This window comes from Oncorhynchus mykiss, chromosome 4 (assembly GCF_057628025.1).
Source record: "Oncorhynchus mykiss isolate SJ-2025 chromosome 4, ASM5762802v1, whole genome shotgun sequence".
NCBI lineage: Eukaryota > Metazoa > Chordata > Actinopteri > Salmoniformes > Salmonidae > Oncorhynchus > Oncorhynchus mykiss.
Window position 1 is genome coordinate 238,706 of NC_143025.1, and position 16,102 is coordinate 254,807.

Consider the following 16,102-nt stretch of genomic DNA (forward strand, 5'->3'; position numbering starts at 1 on the left):
ATATCCACTACTACCCCTTCCTAATCCCTTACTGCCCCACCTCCCTAATGCCCCACATACTCCCTTCTACCCCTCTACTGACCCTACCTGTTCCATACCCCCTTACTGAACCTACATATCCACTACTACCCCTTCCTAATCCCTTACTGCCCAACCTCCCTAATTCCCCACATACTCCCTTCTACCCCTCTACTGCCCCTACCTGTTCCATACTGCCCTACCTGTCCCATACAGCTCCTACCTGTCCCATACTGCCCCTACCTGTCCCATACTGTCCCTACCTACCCGCGTACTGCCCCTACCTACCCACGTACTGCCCCTACCTGTCCCATACTGCCCCTACCTGTCCCATACTGCCCCTACCTATCCCATACTGCCCCTACCTACCCCCTACCACAACTATCTATGCCCCTTACTCCCCATACATACCTCCTTACTGCACCTACATATCCACTACTACCCCTTCCTAATCCCTTACTGCCCCACCTCCCTAATGTGCCACATACTCCCTTCTACCCCTCTACTGACCCTACCTGTCCCATACCCCCTTACTGCACCTACATATCCACTACTACCCCTTCCTAACCCTTACTGCCCCATCTCCCTAGTGCCCCACATACTCCCTTCTACCCCTCTACAGCCTCTACCTGTCCCATACTGCCCCTACCTACCCCCTACTGACCCTACTGCCCCTACCTACCCCCTACTGCCCCTACCTAGCCCCTACTGACGCTAACTACACTCTACTGCCCCTGACTGTCCCATACTGCCCCTACCTACACTTGCACTGCCCCTACCTGTCCCATACTGCCCCTACCTGTCCCATACTGCCCCTACCTACCCACGTACTGCCCCTACCTGTCCCATACTGTCCCTACCTGTCCCATACTGCCCCTACCTACCCCCTACCGCAACTATCTATCCCCCTTACTCCCCATACATACCCCTTACTGCACCTACATATCCACTACTACCACTTCCTAATCCCTTCCTGCCCCACCTCCCTAATGCCCCACATACTCCCTTCTACCCCTCTACTGCCCCTACCTGTTCCATACTGCCCCTACCTGTCCCATACTGCCCCTAACTGTCCCATACTGCCCCTACCTGTCCCATACTGTCCCTACCTACCCACGTACTGCCCCTACCTACCCACATACTGCCCCTACCTGTCCCATACTGCCCCTACCTACCCCCTACCGCAACTATCTATCCCCCTTACTCCCCAGGCATACCCCCTTATTGCACCTACATATCCACTACTACCCCTTCCTAATCCCTTACTGCCCCACCTCCCTAATGCCCCACATACTCCCTTCTACCCCTCTACTGACCCTACCTGTTCCATACCCCCTTACTGAACCTACATATCCACTACTACCCCTTCCTAATCCCTTACTACCCCACCTCCCTAATTCCCCACATACTCCCTTCTACCCCTCTACTGCCCCTACCTGTTCCATACTGCCCCTACCTGTCCCATACAGCTCCTACCTGTCCCATTCTGCCCCTACCTGTCCCATACTGTCCCTACCTACCCACGTACTGCCCCTACCTACCCACGTACTGTCCCTACCTGTCCCATACTGCCCCTACCTGTCCCATACTGCCCCTACCTACCCCCTACCGCAACTATCTATCCCCCTTACTCCCCATACATACCCCCTTACTGCACCTACATATCCACTACTACCCCTTCCTAATCCCTTACTGCCCCACCTCCCTAATGCCCCACATACTCCCTTCTACCCCTCTACTGACCCTACCTGTCCCATAGTGTCCCTACCTACCCACGTACTGCCCCTTCCTACCCACGTACTGCCCCTACCTGTCCCATACCGCCTTACTGCACCTACATATCCACTACTACCCCTTCCAAATCCCTTACTGCCCCACCTCCCTAATGCCCCACATACTCCCTTCTACCCCTCTACTGACCCTACCTGTCCCATAGTGTCCCTACCTACCCACGTACTGCCCCTTCCTACCCACGTACTGCCCCTACCTGTCCCATACTGCCCCTACCTGTCCCATACTGCCCCTACCTACCCCCTACCGCAACTATCTATCCCCCTTACTCCCCATGCATACCCCCTTACTGCACCTACATATCCACTACTCCCCCTTCCTAATCCCTTACTGCCCCACCTCCCTAATGCCCCACATACTCCCTTCTACCCCTCTACTGACCCTACCTGTTCCATACCCCCTTACTGCACCTACATATCCACTACTACCCCTTCCTAATCCCTTACTGCCCCACCTCCCTAATTCCCCACATACTCCCTTCTACCCCTCTACTGCCCCTACCTGTTCCATACTGCCCCTACCTGTCCCATACAGCTCCTACCTGTCCCATACTGCCCCTACCTGTCCCATACTGTCCCTACCTACCCACGTACTGCCCCTACCTGTCCCATACAGCCCCTACCTGTCCCATACTGCCCCTACCTACCCCCTACCGCAACTATCTATCCCCCTTACTCCCCATACATACCCCCTTACTGCACCTACATATCCACTACTACCCCTTCCTAACCCTTACTGCACCATCTCCCTAGTGCTCCACATACTCCCTTCTACCCCTCTACTGCCTCTACCTGTCCCATACTGCCCCTACCTACCCCCTACTGACCCTACCTACTGCCCCTACCTAGCCACGACTGACCCTACCTACCCCCTACTGCCCCTACCTAGCCCCTACTGACGCTACCTACACTCTACTGCCCCTGACTGTCCCATGCTGCCCCTACCTACACTTGCACTGCCCCGACCTGTCCCATACTGCCCCTACCTGTCCCATACTGCCCTACCTGTCCCATACTGCCCCTACCTACCCCCTACCGCAACTATCTATCCCCTTTACTCCCCATACATACCCCCTTACTGCACCTACATATCCACTACTACCCCTTCCTAATCCCTTACTGCCCCACCTCTCTAATGCCCCACATACTCCCTTCTACCCCTCTACTGACCTGTTCCATACCCCCTTACTGAACCTACATATCCACTACTACCCCTTCCTAATCCCTTACTACCCCACCTCCCTAATTCCCCACTGTAACGGTTTTCTAGGTGAGAAGGAGAGTCGGACCAAAATGCGGCGTGTCTATTGCAATCCATGTTTAATGAAGTAACACACTAAACACAAACACTATCAAAACAATAAACTTAACGAAAACCGAAACAGCCTATACTTGTGTAACCTAACACAGAACAATGACACTAAGGACAATCACCCACGACAAACTCAAAGAATATGGCTGCCTAAATATGGTTCCCAATCAGAGACAACGATAAACACCTGCCTCTGATTGAGAACCACTTCAGACAGCCATAGACTTAGCTAGAACACCCCACTAGCTACAATCCCCATAAATACACACCACATACAAAAACCCATGCCACACCCTGGCCTGACCAAATAAATAAAGAAACACAAAATACTTTGACCAGGGTGTGACACCCACATACTCCCTTCTACCCCTCTACTGCCCCTACCTGTTCCATACTGCCCCTACCTGTCCCATACAGCTCCTACCAGTCCCATACTGCCCCTACCTGTCCCATACTGTTCCTACCTACCCACGTACTGCTCCTACCTACCCACGTACTGCCCCTACCTGTCCCATACTGCCCCTACCTGTCCCATACTGCCCCTACCTACCCCCTACCGCAACTATCTGTCCCACCTGTCCCAATCTGCCCCTACCTGTCCCATAGTGTCCCTACCTACCCACGTACTGCCCCTACCTACCCACGTACTGCCCCTACCTGTCCCATACTGCCCCTACCTGTCCCATACTGCCCCTACCTACCCCCTACCGCAACTATCTGTCCCACCTGTCCCATTCTGCCCCTACCTGTCCCATAGTGTCCCTACCTACCCACGTACTGCCCCTACCTACCCACGTACTGCCCCTACCTGTCCCATACTGCCCCTACCTGTCCCATACTGCCCCTACCTACCCCTACCGCAACTATCTATCCCCCTTACTCCCCATACATACCCCCTTACTGCACCTACATATCCACTACTACCCCTTCCTAATCCCTTACTGCCCCACCTCCCTAATGCCCCACATACTCCCTTCTACCCCTCTACTGACCCTACCTGTTCCATACCCCCTTACTGAACCTACATATCCACTACTACCCCTTCCTAATCCCTTACTGCCCCACCTCCCTAATTCCCCACATACTCCCTTCTACCCCTCTACTGCCCCTACCTGTTCCATACTGCCCCTACCTGTCCCATACAGCTCCTACCTGTCCCATACTGCCCCTACCTGTCCCATACTGTCCCTACCTACCCACGTACTGCCCCTACCTACCCACGTACTGCCCCTACCTGTCCCATACTGACCCTACCTGTCCCATACCCCCTTACTGCACCTGCATATCCACTACTACCCCTTCCTAACCCTTACTGCCCCATCTCCCTAGTGCCCCACATACTCCCTTCTACCCCTCTACTGCCTCTACCTGTCCCATACTGCCCCTACCTACCCCCTACTGACCCTACCTACTGCCCCTACCTAGCCACTACTGACCCTACCTACCCCCTACTGCCCCTACCTAGCCCCTACTGACGCTAACTACACTCTACTGCCCCTGACTGTCCCATACTGCCCCTACCTACACTTGCACTGCCCCTACCTGTCCCATACTGCCCCTACCTGTCCCATACTGCCCCTACCTGTCCCATACTGCCCCTACCTACCCCCTACCGCAACTATCTATCCCCCTTACTCCCCATACATACCCCCTTACTGCACCTACATATCCACTACTACCCCTTCCTAATCCCTTACTGCCCCATCTCCCTAATGCCCCACATACTCCCTTCTACCCCTCTACTGCCCCTACCTGTCCCCTACTGACCCTACCTACCCCCTACTGACCCGACTTACCCCCTACTGACCCTACCTAACCCCTACTGACCCTACCTACCCCCTACTGCCCCTACCTAGCCCCTACTGACCCTACCTACACTCTACTGCCCCTGCCTGTCCCATACTACCCCTACCTACACTTGCACTGCCCCTACCTGTCCCATACTGCCCCTACCTGTCCCATACTGCCTCTACCTACCCACCACTGCCCCTACTTGTCCCATACTGCCCCTAATTTCAACCTACTCCCCCTAATTATTGTTCTACTTCCCCTTCCTACCCCCGACTGCCCCTAATGACCTCCTATTGCCACTACCTACCCCCCTATTCCTCCTACCCCTACCTGCCCCCTAATGCTCCTACCCACACCTACCTCATGGGGTGACAGGTAGCCTAGTGGTTAGAGCGCTGGACTAGTAACCGAAAGATTGCAAGAACGAATCCCTGAGTTGACAGGGTAAAAAAACATCTGTTGTTCTGAACAAGGCAGTTCACCCACTGTTCCTAGGCTGTCTTTGAAAATAAGAATTTGTTCTTAACTGACTTGCCTAGTTAAATAAAGGTTTAAACAATTCAGAAGTTTATATACACTTAGGTTGGAGTCATTGAAACTCATTTTTCAACCACTCCACACTCTTGTTAACAAACTAAGATTTTGGCAAGTCGGTTAGAACATCTACTTTGTGCATGACACAAGTCATTTTTCCAACAATTGTTTACAGACAGATTATTTCACATAATTCACTGTGTCACAATTCCAGTGGTTCAGACGTTTACATACACTAAGTTGACTGTGCCTTTAAACAGCTTGGAAAATGTCAAAAAATTATGTCATGGCTTTAGAAGCTACTGATAGGCTAATTGACATAATTTGAGTCAATTGGAGGTGTACCTGTGGATGTATTTCAAGGCCTACCTTCAAACTCAGTGCCTCTCTACTTGACATCATGGGACAATAAAAATAAATCAGCCTAGAACTCATAAACAAATTGTAGACCACAAGTCTGGTTCACCCTTGGGAGCAATTTCCAAACGCCTGAAGGTACCACGTTCATCTGTACAAACAATAGTACGCAAGCATAAACACCATGGGACCACGCAGCCGTCATCCCGCTCAGGAAGGAGACGTGTTCTGTCTCCTAGAGATGAACATACTTTGGTGAGGAAAGTGCAAATCAATCCCAGAACAACAGCAAAGGACCTTGTGAAGATGCTGGAGGAAACAGTTACAAAAGTATCTTTATCCACAGTAAAACAAGTCCTATATCGACACAACCTGAAAGGCCGCTCAGCAAGGAAGAAGCCACTGCTCCAAAACCGCCATAAAAAAGCCAGACTATGGATTGAAACTGCACATGAGGACAAAGATCTTACTTTTTGGAGAAATGTCCTCTGGTCTGATGAAACAAAAATGGAACTGTTTGGCCATAATGACCATCGTTATGTTTGGAGGAAAAAGGGGGAGTCTTGCAAGCCGAAGAACACCATCCCAACTGTGAAGCACGGGGGTGGCAGCATCATGTTGTGGGGGTGCTTTGCTGCAGGAGGAACTGGTGCACCTCACAAAATAGATGGCATCAGGAGGGGGGAAAATTGTGGCTATATTGAAGCAACATCTCAAGACATCAGTCCGGAAGATAAAGCTTGGTCGCAAATGGGTCTTCCAAATGGACAATGACCTCAAGCATACTTCCAAAGTTGTGGCAAAATGGCTTAAGTACAACTAAGTCAAGGTATTGGAGTGGACATCACAAAGCCTTGACCTCAATCCTATAGAAAATGTGTGGGCAGAACTTAAAAAGCATGTGCAAGCAAGGAGGCCTGCAAACCTGATTCAGTTACACAGCTCTGTCAGGAGGAATGGGCCAAAATTCACCCAACTTATTGTGGGAAGATTGTGGAAGGCTTCCCGAAATGTTTGACCCAATTGACATTTTTTTAAGGCAATGCTACAAAATACTAATTGAGTGTATGTAAACTTCTGACCCATTGGAAATGTGATGAAAGAAATAAAAGCTGAAATAAATCATTCTCTCAACTATTGTTCTGACATTTCACATTCCTAAAATAAAGTGGTGATCCTAACTGACCTAAGACAGGACATTTTTATTAGGATTAAATGTCAGGAATTGTGAAAAACAGAGTTTAAATGTATTTGGCTAAGGTGTATGTAAACTTCAGCCTTCAACTCTATAATAATACTGCCCCTAACTATCCTCTTACTGCCACTAACTACCCCCTTACTTTCCCCTACCACCCCTACCTGCCCCTAACTACCCCCTTAATTTCCCCTACCACCCCAACCTGTCCCTAACTATCCTCCTTACTTCCCCTAACTACCCCCTTACTTTCCCCTACCACCCCTATCTGCCCCTAACTACCCCCTTACTTCCCCCTACCACCCCTACCTGCCCCTAACTATCCTCCTTACTTCCCCTAACTACCCCCTTTCATAACAATCGGAAATCGGTATTTTTGGACGCCGATTTTGCCATTTTCTAAATTTATTTTATTTTATTTTATAATATTATTTTATTTAACTAGGCAAGTCAGTTAAGAACACATTATTATTTTAATGACGGCCTAGGAACGGTGGGTTAACTGCCGTGTTCAGGGGCAGAATGGCAGATTTTTACCTTGTCAGCTCAGGGATTCAATCTTGCAACCTTACGGTTAACTAGTCCAACGCTCTAACCACCTGCCTCACGAGGAGCCAGCCTGTTACATGAATGCAGTAAGAAGCCAAGGTAAGTTGCTAGCTGGCATTAAACTTATCTTATAAAAAACAATCAATCAATCATAATCACTAGTTAACTACACATGGTTGATGATATTACTAGTTCATCTAGCGTGTCCTGCGTTGCATATAATCTATGTGGTGCGCATTCGCGAAAAAGGACTGTCGTTGCTCCAACGTGTACCTAACCATAAACATCAATGCCTTTCTTAAAATCAATACACAGAAGTATATATTTTTAAACCTGCATATTAGCTAAAAGAAAGGTTAGCAGGCAATATTAACCAGGTGAAATTGTGTCACTTCTCTTCGGGGTCAGGGTATATGCAACAGTTTGACCACCTGGCTCATTGAGAACTAAATTTACAGAATATTACATAATTATGACATAACCTTGAAGGTTGTGCTATGTAACAGCAATATTTAGACTTAGGGTTGCCTTCCGTTAGATAAAATAGGGAACGGTTCAGTATTTCACTGAAAGAATAAACGCTTTGTTTTCGAAATGATATTTTCCGGATTGACCAATTTTGACCTAAGGCTCATATTTCTGTATGTTATTATGTTATAATTAAGTCTATGATTTGATAGGGCAGTCTGACTGAGCGATGGTAGGCACCAGCAGGCTCGTAAGCATTCATTCAAATAGCACTTTTGTGCGTTTTGCCAGCAGCTCTTCGTTGTGCTCCAAGCATTGCGCTGTTTATGACTTCAAGCCTATCAACTCCTGAGATTAGGCTGGTGTAACCGATGTGAAATGGCTAGCTAGTTAGCGGGGTGCGCGCTAATAGCGTTTCAAACATCACTCGCTCTGAGACTTGGAGTAGTTGTTCCCCTTGCTCTGCATGGGTAATGCTGCTTCGAGGGTGGCTGTTGTCGATGTGTTCCTGGTTCGAGCCCAGGTAGCGGTGAGGAGAGGGATGGAAGCCATACTGTTACACTGGCAATACTAAAGTGCCTATAAGAACATCCAATAGTCAAAGGTATATGAAATACAAATCGTATAGAGAGAAATAGTCCTATAATTCCTATAATAACTACAACCTAAAACTTCTTACCTGGGAATATTGAAGACTCATGTTAAAAGGAGCCACCAGCTTTCACATGTTCTGAGCAAGGAACTTAAACGTTAGCTTTCTTACATGGCACATATTGCACTTTTACTTTCTTCTGCAACACTTTGTTTTTGCATTATTTAAACCAAATTGAACATGTTTCATTATTTATTTGAGGCTAAATTGACTTTATTGATGTATTATATTAAGTTAAAATAAGTGTTCATATTGGGTCCTCCAATAATCGGTATCTGCCTTTTTTTTGGTCCTCCAATAATCGGTATCGGTATCGTTTTTTTGGGGGGGGGTCCTCCAATAATCGGTATCGGCGTTGAAAAATCATAATCGGTCGACCTCTACCCACTACTGCTCCTACCGTTCCCCTACCTCCACTGCCTGCCCCCTTACTTCCCCTACCTGCCTGCCCCCTTACTTCCCCTACCTTCCTGCCCCACTGCCTGCCCCCTTACTTCCCCTACCTGCCTGCCCCACTGCCTGCCCCCTTACTTCCCCTACCTTCCTGCCCCACTGCCTGCCCCCTTACTTCCCCTACCTGCCTGCCCCACTGCCTGCCCCCTTACTTCCCCTACCTGCCTGCCCCACTGCCTGCCCCCTTACTTCCCCTACCTGCCTGCCCCACTGCCTGCCCCTACTTAACCCACTACTGCCCCTACTTACTAGCAACAAATTAAGCTACATAGCTTTTAGGGGCTTTGGCCACTGAGAGTTCTAATACATTTCAGGTCCTTTTAACGTTTTTGTGTGTGTGTTTAGCTGCTTTTTTTCTGGAGCACTGGAAGAGGAGGCAGATGTGTCTGAAACATGCCTGGGATCTGACCAGTCTAGAGGACGAGGAGGTAGGACCAGACACACTGACTTAAATGGCATGTTAGCGTTACTAGGGTCATGACCTGCTGCTCTATGATGTCAAGAGGTGATACCAGCTCCCCATCTTTGCAGATTATCCTCTTAAACCCGAACACACACACACACACCCAAACACACACACACCCCACACTACACACTGTCATCTCTCTGTCAGCATGCTTATATCAAATCAAATTGTATTTGTCACATGCGCTGAATACAAGCGGTGTAGACCTTATTGGTGTAGACCTTACCGTGAAATGTTTACTAAATAAACTAAATAAAAAAATACCCCTACCTGAGATTGAGTTTTCTTGCCTCTTTGGGATAGGGGGCAGCATTTTCACTTTTGGATAAATAGCGTGCCCAATTTCAACTTCCTGCTACTCATGCCAAGAATATAAGATATGCATATTATTAGTAGATTTGGATAGAAAACCCTTGGAGGTTTCTAAAACTGTTTGAATCATGTCTGTGAGTATAACAGAACTTATGTAGTAGGCAAAACCCTGAGGACTAACCATTCAGAAAAAAAACATTGAGGTCACTGTCTATTCAATGATATTCCATTGGGGAACTGGATTTCTCAGGCACTTGTTTGCAGTTCCTACCGCTTCCACTGGATGTCACCAGTCTTTGGAAAATGGTTGAGGTTATTCCTTTGTGAAATGAAGAAGTACGGCCATCTTGAAACAGTGTAACACTGTTGAGAGTTGGGCAAGACTAGAAAAGTAGCGTCAGTTTGTTGTTGTCCTGTATTGAAAACAGATAGACCCGTCTTCAATTTGATCGATTATTAACGTTTAAAAATACCTAAAGTTTTATTACAAAAGTAGTTTGAAATGTTTTGGCAAAGTTTACAGGTAACTTTTGAGATATTTTGAAGTGAAGTTGCGCAAATTGGAAGCTGTTTTTTTCTGGATCAAACGCGCCAAATAAATGGACATTTTGGATATATATGGACGGAATTAATAGAACAAAAGGACCATTTGTGATGTTTATGGGACATATTGTGCCAACAAAAGTGCCAACAAAAGAAGCTCGTCCAAGGTAAGGCATGATTTATATTTTATTTCTGTGTTTTGTGTAGCGCCTGCAGGGTTGAAATATTATTTCTATCTTTGTTTACTGTTGTGCTATCATCAGATAATAGCTTCTTATGCTTTCGCCGAAAAGCCTTTTTGAAATCTGACATGTTGGCTGGATTCACAACGAGTGTATCTTTAATTTGGTATCTTACATGTGTGATTTTTTTATTTTTTATTTTTATTTCACCTTTATTTAACCAGGTAGGCTAGTTGAGAACAAGTTCTCATTTGCAACTGCGACCTGGCCAAGATAAGGCATAGCAGTGTGAACAGACAACACAGAGTTACACATGGAGTAAACAATTAACAAGTCAATAATACAGTAGAAAAAAGGGGAGTCTATATATACATTGTGTGCAAAAGGCATGAGAAGGTAGGCAAATAATTACAATTATGCAGATTAACACTGGAGTGATAAATGATCAGATGGTTATGTAAAGGTAGAGATATTGGTGTGCAAAAGAGCAGAAAAATAAATAAATAAAAAACAGTATGGGGATGAGGTAGGTGAAAATGGGTGGGCTATTTACCAATAGACTATGTACAGCTGCAGCGATCGGTTAGCTGCTCAGATAGCAGATGTTTGAAGTTGGTGAGGGAGATAAAAGTCTCCAACTTCAGCGATTTTTGCAATTCGTTCCAATCATAGGCAGCAGAGAACTGGAACGAAAGGCGGCCAAATGAGGTGTTGGCTTTAGGGATGATCAGTGAGATACACCTGCTGGAGCGCGTGCTACGGATGGGTGTTGCCATCGTAACCAGTGAACTGAGATAAGGCGGAGCTTTACCTAGCATGGACTTGTAGATGACCTGGAGCCAGTGGGTCTGGCGACGAATATGTAGCGAGGGCCAGCCGACTAGAGCATACAAGTCGCAGTGGTGGGTGGTATAAGGTGCTTTAGTGACAAAGCGGATGGCACTGTGATAAACTGCATCCAGTTTGCTGAGTAGAGTGTTGGAAGCAATTTTGTAGATGACATCGCCAAAGTCGAGGATCGGTAGGATAGTCAGTTTTACTAGGGTAAGTTTGGTGGCGTGAGTGAAGGAGGCTTTGTTGCGGAATAGAAAGCCGACTCTTGATTTGATTTTCGATTGGAGATGTTTGATATGGGTCTGGAAGGAGAGTTTAGAGTCTAGCCAGACACCTAGGTACTTATAGATGTCCACATATTCAAGGTCGGAACCATCCAGGGTGGTGATGCTGGTCAGGCGTTTGAATTTTATAGTATTTTATTTGAATCTGGCGCTCTGCATTTCCCTGGCAATTGGCCAAGTGGGACATTTACGTCCAGCCTATCCCAGAGAGGTTTTAAACCAGTGAACTGGCTGGATAAAAAGCTGCTTCTAGGTCTGTTAAAGAAGCTAGCTGGATTAAGGTTTGATTAAAGCAGTGAGCTAGCTGGGTAAAAAGCTGCTTTAGAGTGTTTTAAAGCAGTGGCCTGGCTAAATAAAGAGCTGTTTCAGGGTCTGTTAAATTTGTGAGCTAGCTGGATAAATAGCTGCTTCATAGTCTGTTAAAACATTGAGCTAGCTGGAAAAAGAGCTGCTTCCGGGTCTATTAAAACAGTTAGCTAGTTGTATAAAGAGTTGTTTCAGGGTTTGTTAAAGCAGTGAGCTGGAAAAGGAGCTGTTTCAGGGTCTGTTAAATCAGTGGTTAGTATAGGTAAGTGCTTCAGGTTCTGTTAAAGTGGTACGATAGCTGGATAAAGAGCTGCTTCAGGGTCTGTTAAAGTAGTGAGCTGGATAAAGAGCTGTTTTAGGGTCTGCTAAAGTAGTGAGCTGGATAAAGAGCTGTTTTAGGGTCTGTTAAAGCAGTGAGCTGGATAAAGAGCTGCTTTAGGGTCTGTTAAAGCAGTGAGCTGGATAAAGAGCTGCTTTAGGGTCTGTTAAAGCAGTGAGCTAGATAAAGAGATGCTTTAGGGTCTGTTAAAGCAGTGAGCTGGATAAAGAGCTGCTTCAAGGTCTGTTAATGCAGTGAGCTGGATAAAGAGCTGCTTTATGGTCTGTTAAAGTAGTGAGCTGGATAAAGAGCTGTTTTAGGGTCTGTTAAAGTAGTGAGCTGGATAAAGAGCTGTTTTGGGGTCTGTTAAAGCAGTGAGCTGGATAAAGAGCTGCTTCAAGGTCTGTTAATGCAGTGAGTTAGCTGGAGAAAGAGCTGCTTCTGTATTTGTTATTTTATTGGAATCCCCATTAGCTGTTACAAAAGCAACCTCTCTTCTTCCTGTGGTCCACAGCATGCAGTAATTGCTCTATATAATATTGCACACTTTCTTGAATTTGGTCTGGATTTGGGGACTGAAAAGACCCCTGGTGGCATATTTAGTGCGATAAGTGTGTGTCAGAGCTGTGTGTAAGGTGACTATGCAAATAATTTGGAATTTTTAACACATTAATGAGTCTTATAAAAAGAAGAGACTGGAATGGATTGTATTTATATTAACCCTCTGATTACAATGAAGAGCAAGATGTTCCACTCTGTTCTGGGGCAGCAGCTGCTTAATTAGGTATTTCCTTGCAGCAATTGACCACATATCTGGACAATAATCAAGATAAGATAAAACTAGAGCCTGCAGGATTTGCTTTTTGGAGTGTGATGTCAAAAAAAGCAGCCAATCTCTTTATTATGGACAAACCTTTCCCCATCTTTATAACCATTGAATCTATATTATTTGACATGACAGTTTACAAGTGAAGTTAACACTAATTAGTTTAGTTTCCTCTACTTCAACAGCCACACCATTCATTACCAGATTCAGTTGAGGTCTAGAGCTTAGGGAATGATTTGTACCAAATACACTGCTCTTAGGTTTTAGAAATGTTCAGAAGCAGTTTATTACTGGCCACGCTGTGGTTAAGCTCTTCAGGGTCTATTTAAGCAGTGTGCTATCTGCTCCTCGGCACATCACCGACAACCTGAAATGGTCCAGCGCCTCTTCAACCTCAGGGGCCTGAAGGAATTTGGCTTGGCCCTTAAGACCCTCACAAACTTCTACAGATGCACCAATGAGAGCATCCTGTCTGACTGTATCACTGTCTGGCATGGCAATTACACTGTCCGCAATTGCAGGGCTCTCCAGAGGGTGGCGCAGTCAGCCCAACGCTTTACACTGGGGGCAAGAAGATCTACACCAGGGTCAAGAAGATCATCAAGGACCTCAGCCACCCATGAACGGCCTGTTCACCACAGTACCATCTAAAAGGCAGAGACAGTACAGTTGCTGTTTTTCAGTCTCTCGGTTTGATTCTTCTATCTCCAGGCCATCAGACTGTTATAGTCAGCACCCTGCCATGAACTTAGTCATAATTTTTTTTATTTCACCTTTATTTAAGGCTTTATTTAAGGCTAGGCTAGTTGAGAAGAAGTTCTCATTTACAAATGCGATTTGGCCAAGATAAAGCAAAGCAGTGCGACAGAAACAAGAGTTATACAGAGTTATACATGGAATAAACAAACGTACAGTCAACAACACAATAGAAAAAAAGAAAGTCTATATACAGTGTGTGCAAATTGCATGAGGAGGTAAGGCAATAAATAGGCCATAGTAGCAAAGTAATTACAGTTTAGCAAGTTAACACTGGAGTGATAGAAGTGAAATTGTTGCTATTCAGCTACCACCCGGGACTCTACACTGCACCTTAGAGACCCTGCCCTATGTATATAGTAATTGAACACTGGTCCCTTTAATGTTTACACCCTGTTTTACCCACTTCATATGCATACTAAATAAAAATATAAACGCAACATGTAAAGTGTTGGCCCAATGTTTCATGAGTGGAAATAAAAGATCCCAGAAATGTTCCATATGCACAAAAAGCTAATTTCTCTCAAATGTTGTGCACAAATTTGTTTACATCCCTGTTAAAGAGCATTTCTTCTTTGCTAATATAATCCATCCACTTGACAGGTGTGGCATATCAAGAAGCTGATTTAACAGCATGCATATTATGATGGCGCCAGAAGAGATGGCTGCCATTTTACGCTCACCTAACCAATTGTGCTTTTGTGTGTGTTTTTTCACATTATTTGTAACTTATTTTGTACATAATGTTTCTGCCACAGTCTCTTATGACCGAAAAGAGCTTCTGGATATCAGAACAGCGATTACTCGCCTCGAACTGGATGAACATTTTTTCTTTAACGAGTCGGATGCGAAGGATTTACTTCAGACACCCGACAAGGTCCAAATCCCATCATTCACATGAAGAAGAGACAGATATATCGGGGACGTAGGTCGGGGTGCTTTGTAAGGATCCGACGGTGAGTGAGTAATCCCCCTCTACCATCCGTCCTATTAGCCAATGTGCAATCATTGGATAAAAAAATGGATGATTTCCAATCACGAATATCCTACCAACGGGATAATAAAAACTGTAATATCTTATGTTCAACCAAGTCGTGGCTGAACGACGACATAGATAACATACAGCTGGCTGGGTTTTCAGTCCATCAGCAAGATAGAACAGCTGCCTCCGGCAAGGAAAGGGGTGGTGGTCTGTGTCTATGTGTAAATAACAGCTGGTGCACAAAATCTAATATTAAGGAAGTCTCAAGGTTTTGCTCGCCTGAGGTAGAGTATCTCATGATAAGCTGTAGACCACAGTATTTACCAAGAGAGTTTTCATCTATATTTTTTGTAGCTGTCTATTTACCACCACAAACCAATGCTGGCACTAAGATGGCACTCAACAAGCTGTATAAGGCCATAAGCAAAGAAGAAAATGCTCATTCAGAGGCGGCACTCCTAGTGGCCGGGGACTTTAATGCAGGTAAACTTAAATCTGTTTTACCTCATTTCTACCAGCATGTTAAATGTGCAAACAGGGAAAAAAAACTCTAGACCACCTTTACTCCACACACAGAGACGCTTACAAAGCTCTCCCTCGCCCTCCATTTGGCAAATCTGACCATAACTGTATTCTCCTGAATCCTGCTTACAAGCGAAAATTATAGCAGGAAGTACCGGTGACTCGCTCAATAAGGAAGTTATCAGATGACTCAGATGCTAATCTACAGGAATGTTTTGCTAGCACAGACTGGAATGTGTACCAGGATTCTTCTGACGGCATTGAGGAGTACATCGCATCAGTACTGGCTTCATCAATAAGTGTATTTATGGCGTCATCCCCACAGTGACTGTACGTAAAATACCCCAACCAGAAGCAATGGCAATCACAGGCAACATCCACATTGAGCTAAAGGGTAGAGCTGCCGTTTTCAAGGAGCAGGACTCTAACCGGGACGGTTAGAAGAAATTCCAGGCAAAGCGTCAATGCAGGACTATGATCGAATCGTACTACACCGGCTCCAACGCTCGTCGGATGTGGCAGGACTTACAAACTATTACGGACTGCAAAGGGAAGCACAGCTGCGAGCTGCCCAGTGACACGAGCCTACCAGATGAGTTAAATAACTTCTCTGCTTGCTTTGAGGCAAGCAACACTGAAGCATGCATGAGA

General features: G+C 46.1%; 1 protein-coding gene across 2 annotated transcripts in view; it reads left to right on the forward strand.

The window, feature by feature from the left end:
• Positions 1-16,102, forward strand: part of LOC110522685 (anoctamin-1-like) — a 335,378-nt gene that overhangs the window by 166,122 nt on the left and 153,154 nt on the right. Inside the window, exon 13 of one of the 2 annotated variants that reach the window (XM_090230797.1) lies at positions 9,465-9,547. In XM_090230797.1, the coding sequence (XP_090086923.1) occupies positions 9,465-9,547 (83 nt within the window). Of the gene's footprint in view, positions 1-9,464; positions 9,548-10,467; positions 10,608-16,102 lie in introns of those variants that run through there. The other variant, XM_090230796.1, reaches the window with a different exon arrangement.